This window comes from Tursiops truncatus, chromosome 5 (genome assembly GCF_011762595.2).
Source record: "Tursiops truncatus isolate mTurTru1 chromosome 5, mTurTru1.mat.Y, whole genome shotgun sequence".
NCBI lineage: Eukaryota > Metazoa > Chordata > Mammalia > Artiodactyla > Delphinidae > Tursiops > Tursiops truncatus.
Genome location: NC_047038.1, coordinates 63,397,835 through 63,410,206, shown reverse-complemented (window position 1 = coordinate 63,410,206; position 12,372 = coordinate 63,397,835). Strand labels below are relative to the sequence as shown.

The window sequence follows — 12,372 nt, the reverse complement described above, 5'->3', positions numbered from 1 at the left end:
AACCTTAAATATTTCCTTACTTTCCGCTTAGTACTGCCACACCTACTGTGCTTCTGGGAGTGGACATAGTGGCAACAAAATTCCACTGGCGAGCCTGAGGGTCCCATCTTTCCACTGTATTCAGATAGCTCCAACCATCATGCCCTCCTACTGCATACATAGGACCTTCCAATACAGCCACACCTACAAGGAGACAGGAAAGAAGCAATGACTTAAAAATCTTTTAACTGAAATGTAAGTACAATGAACCTTTAACATGCAAATTTAACTAGGCAAAAATTTATGATAAAGATATCTGGCTTCCTCATAACTCTTCTTGGTAGATAGGTGGGTGGGTGAGGGGGAGCAATAGCACTGTAGCTCTTAAAAGTTTTAGAGGCAGGCCTTCCCTGGTGGTGCAGCGTTTGAGAGTCTGCCTGCCGATTTAGGGGACACGGGTTTGTGCCCTGGTCCGGGAAGATCCCACATGCCGCGGAGTGGCTGGGTCCATGAGCCATGCCGCTGAGCCTGCGCGTCCGGAGCCTGTGCTCCGCAACGGGAGAGGCCACGGCAGCGAGAGGCCCGCGTACCAAGAAAAAAAAAAAAAAAAGTTTTAGAGGCAGTATTTTGAGGTCCAACAGGGGAAAGGTATTTTAAAAAAATACAAGATGCACACATTGCCATACTTAAAACATTTTTCAATAATTTGGATTTATAATATATTAGAAAACTGCAATTTTATTCTTTTCTCCCTTTAATTCAAATTCATAAGATTTTGCTGTAGATTAGATACCACAATCTATTCGCGTGTTTCATCGCGAGGGAACCAAGCCAAATTTCGTTTATTCAACAAATAGCTATTGAGTTTCTACTAAGTGTCAGGCACTTAGTAGAACGTAATAGATAAGGCCTCTGCCCTGATGGACCTAATATTTTATTTTATTTTAATCATTTATTTATTTATTTTTGGCTGCTTTGGGTCTTCGTTGCTGCACGCAGGCTTTCTCTAGTTGCGGAGAGCGGGGGCCACTCCTCATTGCAGTGCGCGGGCCTCTCACTGTGGTGGCCTCTCTTGCTGCAGAGCACAGGCTCAGCAGTTGTGGCACACAGGCCTAGTTGTTCCGTGGCATGTGGGTTCTTCCTGGGCCAGGGCTCGAACCCGTATCCCCTACATTGGCAGGCAGATTCCTAACCACTGCGCCACCAGGGAAGCCTCGACCTAACATTTTAGTTAGGAAACAGATACAAAGTATATTTCAGGCATTGGTAAGTGCTAAGGAGAAAAAAAAGTAGTGGGACTTACCTGGTGGCACAGTGGATAAGAATCCGCCTGCGAATGCAGGGGTCACGGGTTCGATCCCTGGTCTGGGAAGATCCCACATGCCAAGGAGCAATTAAGCCCGTGAGCCACAACTACTGAGCCTGCGCTCTACCCGCGTGCCACAACAACTGAGCCCGTGTGCGCCAACAACCGAAGTCCGAGCGCCTAGAGCCCGTGCTCCGCAACAGGAGAAGCCACCGTAATGGGAAGCCCGCTCACCACAACGAAGAGTAGCCTCTGCTTGCCATGACTAGAGAAAGCCCTCGTGCAGCAACAAAGACCCAACAGACAAAAATAAATAAATAAATATATCTTAAAAAAAAATTTAGGGCTTCCCTGGTGGTGCAGTGTTTGAGAGTCTGCCTGCCGATGCAGGGGATGCGGGTTCGTGCCCCAGTCCGGGAGGATCCCACATGCCGCGGTGCGGCTGGGCCCGTGAGCCATGGCTGCTGAGCCTGCGCGTCCGGAGCCTGTGCTCCGCAGCGGGAGAGGCCACAGCAGTGAGAGGCCTGCGTACCGCAAAAAAAAAAAGGAGCGAAGTAAAAGAGTAGAGAGGATCAAGGGAGACCTCTCAGATAAAGTGACATTTGAACAAAAATGTGAATGAAGTTAGGAAACCAGACATGAATGTATCTGGGGGAGAAGAAGGTGAGATAAAGAGAACAGTATGTACAAAGGTCCTGAGGCATGCTTAGTGCGTCTGTGGTACATACAGCAAGGAGCCCAGTTGGCTGTGGAGGGTGAGTAAGGGGGACAGCGTAGGAGATGAGAGGAAGGGTGGAGTCAAATCACATGGTGGTCGGGACTATTGTAAGGATTTTGGATTTTATTCTAAATGAGATGGAAAGCCAGCAGAGGGTTTTGAGAAGAGGTATGATATGACCATAGTCAGGTGAGATATAAATATGTATCACCTGAAGGCCAAAACACAAATATTGTGATACGAAGACATTTACTTTTGTGAAATCATGGCCAGATGACATAGTCACCACTCATGTATGACCAAAACCAATGTATCATTCCACTCATTTGTGTTCTGCCAGTACTGGCTATAGGAGATCTATCTATCTATCTATCTAATCTATCTCCAATTATATATAATACATATTCAATTATATATATGTGTGTGAGTATAATTAATTTAAAATTTACTTACATAAAGATTTCTTTTATAAGTTCAAATTTAAAACATTATTATAAGGTAAATAATATTACAAGGTAAATAGTTACAACAAAGCTGTTTTGAATGACACAAAAATGGAAATAAAGGTTTAAAGAAGACACTTTACGTGATATGATCATTCTCCTCTGAACTTGCTGCAGTTCAATAAAGTCTTTTGTATGGTACCTAGAACTAATGATAGTATTCCATGCACAATCACATCTGCACAAGACATAGCTGGATCATGGGCATTCTCATTCTATGTAATACTATATCTATAAGATTTATCTTAAGTTAGAATTGATTTTCTTTTCCCCATAGTAGGGGAAAGTTTGCAATTGAATCACACTTTTGACCCTGGATTTTATGGTCAACACAAATTTGTAAGTCCTGTTCATGTTGCTTTTAAGATATATCTTCCTGTTCTGTGCCTACGTAATAGTAATAGTTGATTTTATGGACTCAAGAGTAATGTGTTATGGTTTTCTTTGTTAAATTTCATATAGTTAATTTTAAGCTCTTCTCTCAGTACCTTAGCCCCAACTGTCTGGTTTTACTCACTTACCTAACTTGGAATTTAAGATCATCTTTCATTGAAACCTAAATGCAACTAGTAGAAACCCTTGTCTCTTTGATTTTTTGCTGTATCCACTACCATACCAATCTTCATGCCTAGATATTTTTCATTGGCCTTTTGGGCAACCTCTACTGTGGTGCTCAGTATTAATAAATTGAGTATAGTAGAAACCTATGCTATCCAAACTCAACTATCCTTTCATTGCTACTCATTCATCTTTTAACTCATCTTTTATGATAACCTATCAAATTCTTTATTGCAACTATTTTAAACATTTTCCAAATTGTGATAAATTGACGATAAGGTCACATATTCTTCCTTTCCCAGAATACATGCTTATTTTCAATGTGATTCTTGTAGGTCCTCCCATCAAGAGGAGGAGTCTATTTCTCTATCCTTTGAATCTGGGCTTGGCCATGTGACTTGTTTTGGCCAATGGGATGTTAGCAAACATGAGGCAAGCAGAAGCTTGAAAAGTGTTTGTGCATTGGAGCATGCCTTCTCTTCCTGCTTTTGAAACCCTGTGACTGCCACCATTTGCAGAAGCCTGGTCTAGCCTGAATGATTAGCATCATATGGCCCAGTTGCCTCTGCTGCCCAGGCTGACAGCCTGTCTACCAGTACCCACGTGAGTGAGGCCATTCTAGATCAACCAGCCAACCAGCCTGCCTGCCCAACCTAGATTCGTGAGAAAACCCAGCAGAAATCTTCTAAGACAGTCCAGACCAGAAGAACTGCCCAGCTGATACACAGATCCATGAGCTAAATAAATGGTTCTTGGTTTAAGCCTCCATGTTTTGAAGTGGCTTGTTGTGCAGCAAAATCTGGACGATACACATACATTGCAAGCCTCATCTTTCTCATCTTTGTATACCTACAGAACACAGAGCATGGCATATAGCACACACTAATCAATATCTGCTCAGTGGATTACTGAATTAAAGAAAAAAAGCCTCTATCATTACATTCTCTGTGTCACCTCAAAATTTTTCTGCGTCGTACTCATTTCTGCTTAAAAACTAAGGGATATAGATGAAAACCAATAATGCTAAAGGTTTTTAAATAAGTATGCATTTCAATTAGGTTAGATAACACTAATTGTCAACATAGAACCCACATGTCAAAAGGTGGCTTGTCACTCCATCGTGGTACACCACAATTCTTAAATATTCATGTTTTCACTTGTGCTGGTTGCACAATATACATTTATGTACAGGCTTGTTTTCTCTGCTTCTGCTTCTCAGATGACAGGGAGCATGTGCAGGAATGCTTGGTGACTGCTGTTGGCCCAGCAGCTGCCACACTGCTCTTCTGCCTGGTAAAGAATGTGAAAATGCCATGCAAGCCTAGGGTATGGCCTTATGAATGAATCTGCAGTTATGCTTACCAAGGCCATGCCTATGTGTAGACATAGGAGGCATCACACTCCAAGTTTTTGTTTTGGGGTTGTAGCATTCTACAGTATTCAAAGTCTTCAGTCCATCTCTTCCTCCAACCACATACAGTTTGTCATCTAACACCGCAACGCCGAACTGCAGCCTCCTCCCATTCATATTGGCTACAGGAGTCCACATATTTGTACGGAGATCATATTTTTCAATGCTTGTTGCTCCTTAATAGTGATAGATAGAAGTTAGGCAAATAAAAAGCTCACCGTGCTTGAGTGTTTTATGAAATTAGACATATAAAAGTATATTATTAGCAGTGACAGTAATACATTTAATAAATTACAATAAGCCCCTGCATGAGCTCATCCTTGCTTGTATCTCTGTCCTCATCTCCTACTATTCTCTAGTACCAGAGTACACCTGGCTCTGGTACTAAGAGGTCAAATGAGAAAGGATTATCTGTAAAAGGGGGCTGAGTAGCAACAGGCAGAAGTGGGAGGAAAGCAGGGTAGTTTAGCACCGTGGAAACCAAAGTAAAAAAGTGTATAGCTGCTGAGAGTATCAAGTAAGATGAAGACTAAAAAGTATGACTGGATTTAGCTGCATGGAGGTCACTGATGACTTTAGGCAGGGTCCCTTGTTTGAGCAGTTGAGACATGATAGAGAGGTGAGGAAATGGAGACAGTGAGCATAGACGATTCCTCTAAGAAGTCTGGCTACAAAAAGGAAGAGAGAGATAAGAATTACTCAGTGGAGGGAGGTTTCGTTTTGTTTTGCTTTTAAAAGTAGAAAAACTTGAGTCAATGGGAAGGATCGAGTTGTGGGGAAGGAAGCTGAAAATACAGGAGATGAAGGGATCCTCATTAATGGTGGGAGGTTCCTGAAGAGGCAGGAAAGGGCAGTATCAGGGCACAGGGGAGGGGCTTTGATAGGAGGAGGGAGAGGATACACACTCCACTGCAACCAGGAAAGACAAGAGCATAAGTGTACATCAAGTGCTTTGGGAGCTGTGAGAGTGGAAAGTTTAGGGAATAACTGCTGGACAGTGTCTACATTTTTTTCAAGAATTAGAAGAGCCGAGGAACTCTTCCTCTTCTGTTCTCTTTATGAGGTAAGAATAGTGGAATTAAGAAAAAAAAAGACCCACTCCTCTAAAACAAACAAACACCCAACCCCCAGGTATGAAGAGTTCCATTAGTATCTACTTTACTTCTGTCTTCTAAGCTTCTAATACAACATGCTATCAGTGCTATTCTTACAAAATTACAATCAAGACAAACATTTATTCTAAAGTATTTGCTACAATTAGGTCACCAGAGCACAGACGCTATTGATATCTCCTAAAATTTATAGTTTTGCCATATACATATATGGCAAGAAACCTTTGAAGGTTTATATATATATGTGTGTGTGTAAATATATGCATATATATAAAATATTTTTCTTATATATTTGAGTTTTATTATTTTTTATTTACTTTACAAAAATTTTAAGTTATTTGTAATAAATACCAAGTCTCTTTCCATCTTTGCATTCTCAGTGGCATATAATAGACTCCACTGTATACAGTAGCTGTTCAAAAACATTTTTGAGGATTTCCGTGGTGGTGCAGTTGTTAAGAATCCGCCTGCCAATGCAGGGGACATGGGTTTGAGCCCTGGTCTGGGAAGATCCCACATGCCGTGGAGCAACTAAGTCCGTGTGCCACAATTACAGAGCCTGCACTCTAGAGCCCATGAGACACAACTACTGAGCCTGCGTACTGCAACTACTGAAGCCTGTGTGCCTAGAGCCCGTGCTCCGCAACAAGAGAAGCCACCGCAGGCTTCCCTGGTGGCACAGTGGTTGAGAGTCCACCTGCTGATGTGGGGGACACGGGTTCGTGCCCCGGTCTAGGAAGATCCCACATGCTGTGGAGCGGCTGGGCCCGTGAGCCGTGGCCGCTGAGCCTATGCTTCCAGAGCCTGTGCTCCGCAACGGGATAGGCCACAACAGTGAGAGGCCCATGTACCGCAAAAAAAAAAAAAAAAAAAAAAATATGATGTGGTACATATATACAACGGAATACTACTCAGCCATAAAAAAGAACGAAATAATGCCATCTGCAGCAACATGGATGGACCTAGAGATTGTCATACTGAGTAAAGTAAGTCAGACAGAGAAAGACAAATATTGTATGACACCACTTATATGTGGAATCTTCAAAAATGGTACAAATGAACTTACTTACAAAACAGAAATAGAGTTACAGATGTAGAAAACAATCTTATGGTTAACAGGGTGAAAAGGGGAGAGGGATAAATTGGGAGATTGGGATTGATATATACACACTACTATATATAAAATAGATAACTAGTAAGGACCTACTGTATAGCACAGGGAACTCTACTCAATACTCTGTAATGAGTAATACTCTTTTCTCTATATGGGAAAAGAATCTATAAAAAGAGTGGATATATGTATATGTATAGATGAATCACTCTGCTGTATACCTGAAACTAACATAACATTGTAAATCAACTACACTTCAATAAAAATTTTTAAAATATTCATTTTTCCATTCCTTCCAATAAAAGATTATTTAATACCTTTTGTTGAATCCATTCCTCCAACTGCAAATAATGTACCAACAGTTGACTTCCTAGGTTTTGTCCGAGGACTCTGTAACATGGGCCGTCTCTCTGGTAGTAGGTGATACTTCATTGCTTCCATAATTAGTTTCTGACATTGTATATCATCTCGAAAAAGTGCATTATTTTCCATGTCTGCTAGGAACTAGAAGAAATAGTATGTGTATTGAATGACCAAGAAAATAGTAGGGTTGAAAGAATAAACTAGTTCACAAATGGAAATGATCTCATTAAAAAAAAAATCCAAGGGACTTTCCTGGTGGTCCAGTGGTAAAGAATCTTCCTTCCAATGTAGGGAACGTGGGTTCAATTCCTGGTCAGGGAACTAAGATCCCATATGCCGTGGGGCAACTAAGCCCACGTGCCACAACTACTGAGCTTGCGTGAGCCTCAACTAGAGAGCCTGCATGCCGCAAACTACAGAGCCCACGTACCCTGGAGCCCACGCGACACAACTAGAGAGAAGCCTGTGCACCACAAGGAAAGATCCTGCATGCCTCAATGAAGATCCTGTGTGCCGCAACTAAGACCCAATACAGCCAAAAAAATTAAAATAAATTAATTTAAAAAATTAAAAAATAAGATAAAGTGAAAAGTTAAAAAAAATCCAAGTCTGGACATCTATTTTTAACTAAAATATTCAACATTTACAAAATTTACATTTCATTGAAAAACAGAAACTGAGGAGAAGTGGTATGCTTTAAAATCTTAATAGTGCTTATCTCTGGGTAGTGGGGAAACTGGTGTTTTAAATAATCTTTCTTTGTATGTTTCTATATTTTCCAGATTGTCTGAAATAAATCATTTTACTCTTTAAGTTAGAAATAGTTTTAACTGAAGAATAATAAGTAGGAGTTGACTAATTAGACTGCATTTATCTGACCTCTCTAAAGAATGTTCAACCAGCAACCAACAGCAAAAACAAAACTTGCCAATTTTTTTGAGCAGCAAAGAACTCCAAATGGTGATTTATTCTAAATGAATTAAAATTCCTTGTACTTCACTGAATCCTATTTTTTTACCTATGTAATTTTATGTAAATGCATAAATATGGTCATTCCCTGCCTTTTAAAAAATTATTTTTTTTCTTTTTGTACTTGGTTCTCCATCCCCCTCCCTGCTCCTTTATTGCCTTATTTCTTTCATTTAGGATATTGAGCCATATGAAATTAATTTTTAAACAGAAGATGAGTTGAGAAATATTTTTTCTTCCAAATGAATAGCTAGTTCTGTACTGGCACCACTTACTAAATAATTCCCTCCATTTCCAACTGAATTGAACCTTGGTCATAAATAGTCTCAGGATATATGAGATCTGCTCTTTAATCCTCTAATCTGTCTATTCCTTTTCTAATACTATATTTTATTACAGCAACTTTATGGCATTTCCTGCTTATATGATATAAATCTACCCTCACTATTCATTTTCACAGTTTTCTTGGCTATTTTTTTTTTTTGCAGTACGCAGGCCTCTCACTGTTGTGGCCTCTCCCGTTGCAGAGCACAGGTTCCAGACGCGCAGGTTCAGCGGCCATGGCTCACAGGCTCAGCCGCTCCGCAGCATGTGGGATCTTCCCGGACCGGGGCACGAACCCGTGTCCCCTGCATCGGCAGGCGGACTCTCAACCACTGCGCCACCAGGGAAGCCCTTGACTATTTTTGAGTCTTTACTTTCCATATAAACTTAAGACAGATTTATCTAATTCCCCTTTGCCATCTTGATCCTGTTGGCATTCTAATATGAACTGCATTCAATTTATTAATTTTGGGAGAGTTTACATTTTTATGATGCTAAGTCTTTTTGTTCAAGATGCCTTTCCACTGTTTATAGCTTTCTTTATATAGGTATTATTATGCCTTTTAAAATTAAATATGTTCATTTTATATTAAATGTATTAAATAATATATTAAATATATTTTTAAAATTATTTTTATTGCTATTGGAAATAGATTTTTGAATTTCCACTTTACATATCTTTTGTCATTGTATACTTGTATCATAACCTACAACTTTACCACATTCCCTTATCAAACTCTAGCTATTAGGCATATAATCATAATAATCACCAAACAGGGATAGTTACATCTTTTTCTAATATGTATGCCAATTATTTCATTTTTATTTTATTATTGTAGTTGCTAAAACCTTCAAAGCAATGTTAAATAATTACGGTGATATAGAGTATCCATTTTTCTGGTTTAAATTGATATGTTTTTTAGTGTTTCACTATTTCAGATAATAGTTACTATAGCATTTAGTAATCCATCTTTATTATAGATAGGTTGTTTTCTTCTCTCCCTATTTTACTTTAGAGTTTTAAAATTAAGAATGGTTGCTAATTTTTTCCAGTATCTTTTATACATCTATTAATATGATTATATGGCTTTTTCTCCTTGAAGTTACTGATATAATTACCTTGACAGATTTCCTAATACTCAACCATTCTTGTATTCCTAGAAAAAGACCTTCCTGGTCATAGTGTGTTATCCTTTTGATACACTGTAGGATTGTATTTGATAATATAAGGTATACTTTATATATTTTATAATTCACCATTTCAAGTATACAATTCAATGATTTTCAGTAAATTTACCAAGTTGCGCAACCATTATCATAAAACAGTTTTGGAACATTTTCATTACCCTGATTAGATCCCGCATGTCTGTTTACTGTTAATCTCTGTTCCTGTCTCCTCTTCCAAGCACTAATCTGTCTCTGTAGATTTGCCCTTAGATGTTTCGTATAAAGAGAATCATACAATATGCGGTCTCTTGTATCTTGCTTTTTTCATTTAGCACGTTTTTGAGGTTAATCAATGTGTAGCATGTATCACTACTTCATTTCTTTTTACTGTTGAATAATAATTCATTGTATGGATACATCACATTTTGTCTATCCATTCACCAGTTGATGGACACTTATATTGTTTCCAGTTTTGGGCTATTAGGAATAAAGCTGCTAAGCATATTTGTGTGCAAGTCTTTATGTGGATATATGTTTTCATTTCTCTTGGGTATATACCTAGGAGTAGAATTGCTGGGTCATGTCATAAACTTATGCTAACTTTTTAAGAAAGTGTCAAACTGTTTTCTAAGGTGGCTGCACTATTTATATTCACACCAGCAATCTATGAGGGTTCCTGTTTCTCCACATTCTCACCAACAATTATTACTGTCTTCTCTTTTTAGCCACTTGAGTGGGTGGGAAATGCAGTTTTACTTTGCATTGCCTTAATGGCTAATAATGTTGAGAGTATGTTCATATTTTGATAATGGAAGAGAAGGAAGAGTCTCTAACAAAAGTCACTGTAAAATAGTTTGTGGCATTTGGAAACTGAGAACAGCACGCTAAAGGCAAAAAAGCCAAATTAAGACCTAAGTCTCAGGACCTAAGCCAGAGTATAAATTCTGGTATTAATTATTCTATATTATTCTGTGCACACAAAATATAGTTATACTTGCTAGAGAAGCCATTAATGAATATGCATTGAGTTGGTTCATTTAGATTAATCTTAGTGTTTATATTACTTCGGTTATATATAATTGCTTTAGTCCTTTGAAAAAAAATAAATGTGAAAAAATTATAGAAAGTAAAGTCTTGTGAAACTCAATAGTTACTGCAATATGAAGCAAAATATATTTCTTAGCATGCTGACATTATCTATAATTTTTGAACAAATGGAATTAATTATATTTAAGTAGAGAGATGAAATAATGGAAGGAAATATGCATCCATTAATCTAAGTATCAGATTAATCAAATAGAAGGTACCAGATATCATTTGGAAAATCATTCAGAAGGTACTGATAAAGCACTACAAAATACAGACTCTCATATACTCTTCATTTTAGGTGAATACTATGTACCTTCTCTGCCATAAAAGAATGGCAAATTATTAAAATGGAAACATTTAGAAAATAGAAGAAACATTTTCCATTTGTAAATTTTTATCTTCACTCACATACTTGTTCACTATATGACTATTTCACTAAAACTGTCCCTTCAACTACTACTAAGAGTGAAAAACAGAATGTGAATGATTTATGAACTCTACAGCCTTTAAAAGAAGTTTTTTTTACAAACTTGCAAAAAAAATTTTTACAAAACTTGTAAAATAAAATACTAAATATAAATACTGACTCGTTTTATATTTCTGAATTTTAGTAAAAAACAATAATGAGAATTGAGAACAGAATAGTGGAGACCAAGACACTTGTAATACAGGGTAACCATTGGGAACATTAAGAATTTAGGTGCCAAAATCTTTAAAATAATGTCCTAATGCAGTTGACCCTTGAACAACATGGATACAAAACACACAGGTCCACTTATACACAGATATTTTTCAGTAGTAAATACCACGGTATTACACAGTCCACTGGTTGAATCCACAGATATAGAGGAACCTCAGATATGGAGGTTATACGTTATACACAGATTAATCCCCATGCTGTTCGAGGGCCAACTGTATTTCTATGAACATTATTTAAAATGGGATCAAACAGAAAAGTCTGAAATGCTTTCGAAGGTAAAATAAAACTACACACACACTTGTCTTCTGGATTATTCAGAGTTTAAAAAAAAAAAAGCCACACTAAAATGATCATTTGGATGAGGATTACAATGATATATATGATTTCCTATATCATTTTAAGGAGACACTACAATAAAATTACTATATGTCAGTTGAACTCTTTCTAGTTAGGGTAAATAGAATGTTTCTTATCAATGGAGTAGGGTAAAACCTCATTGAAAAAGGAATTATTTCACAAAAGTAAACTCATTAGGTAACTGGATCTAATGTCAATTAAAAAAAATTAGTCATTTATTTGATAGGCACTAGACTTGTTTTCATTTTTCACTTTTGTTTTTTATTGAAATATAATTGACAGAGAATATATTAGTTTCAGGTGTACAACATAATGATTTGAGATATATATATATATATATATATATATATATATATGAAAATGATCACCACAGTAAGTCTAGTTAACATCCACCCCCACAGAGTTACAATTTTTTGGTGTGTGATGAGAACTTTTAAGATCTTAGCAACTTCATCCTTTTCCTATCTTTTAAAATAAAACATTCAGAATACAATCCAACATTTTCTTGATGATTTCAGAGTCTACTTCAATACTTCATCACTTGACAACTCTAAGTCTGCAAACTTGCCCTTTACTTTTAGCAAGGGAGAGAAAAAAAACCTGCTAGTATCTCTAAATGCCATGATGGTGCAACAGAGTATTACCACTGCAGAAAAGAAAAACAGTGCTCCAAGAGGTGTTATTAACTTGTTTAAATTATACAGA

At 37.6% G+C, this 12,372-nt stretch overlaps 1 protein-coding gene across 6 annotated transcripts in view; it reads right to left on the bottom strand.

Moving 5' to 3' along the window:
* The window catches only part of KLHL5 (kelch like family member 5), a 73,979-nt gene that overhangs the window by 13,363 nt on the left and 48,244 nt on the right, over positions 1-12,372 (bottom strand). For all 6 annotated transcript variants that reach the window (XM_073805162.1, XM_073805160.1, XM_019928334.3 and 3 more), the window contains 3 exons: positions 7,016-7,202; positions 4,427-4,651; positions 21-183 (listed from right to left, as the gene is read on the bottom strand). In XM_073805162.1, coding sequence (XP_073661263.1) covers positions 21-183; positions 4,427-4,651; positions 7,016-7,202 — 575 coding nt within the window. The remainder of the gene's footprint in view (positions 1-20; positions 184-4,426; positions 4,652-7,015; positions 7,203-12,372) is intronic.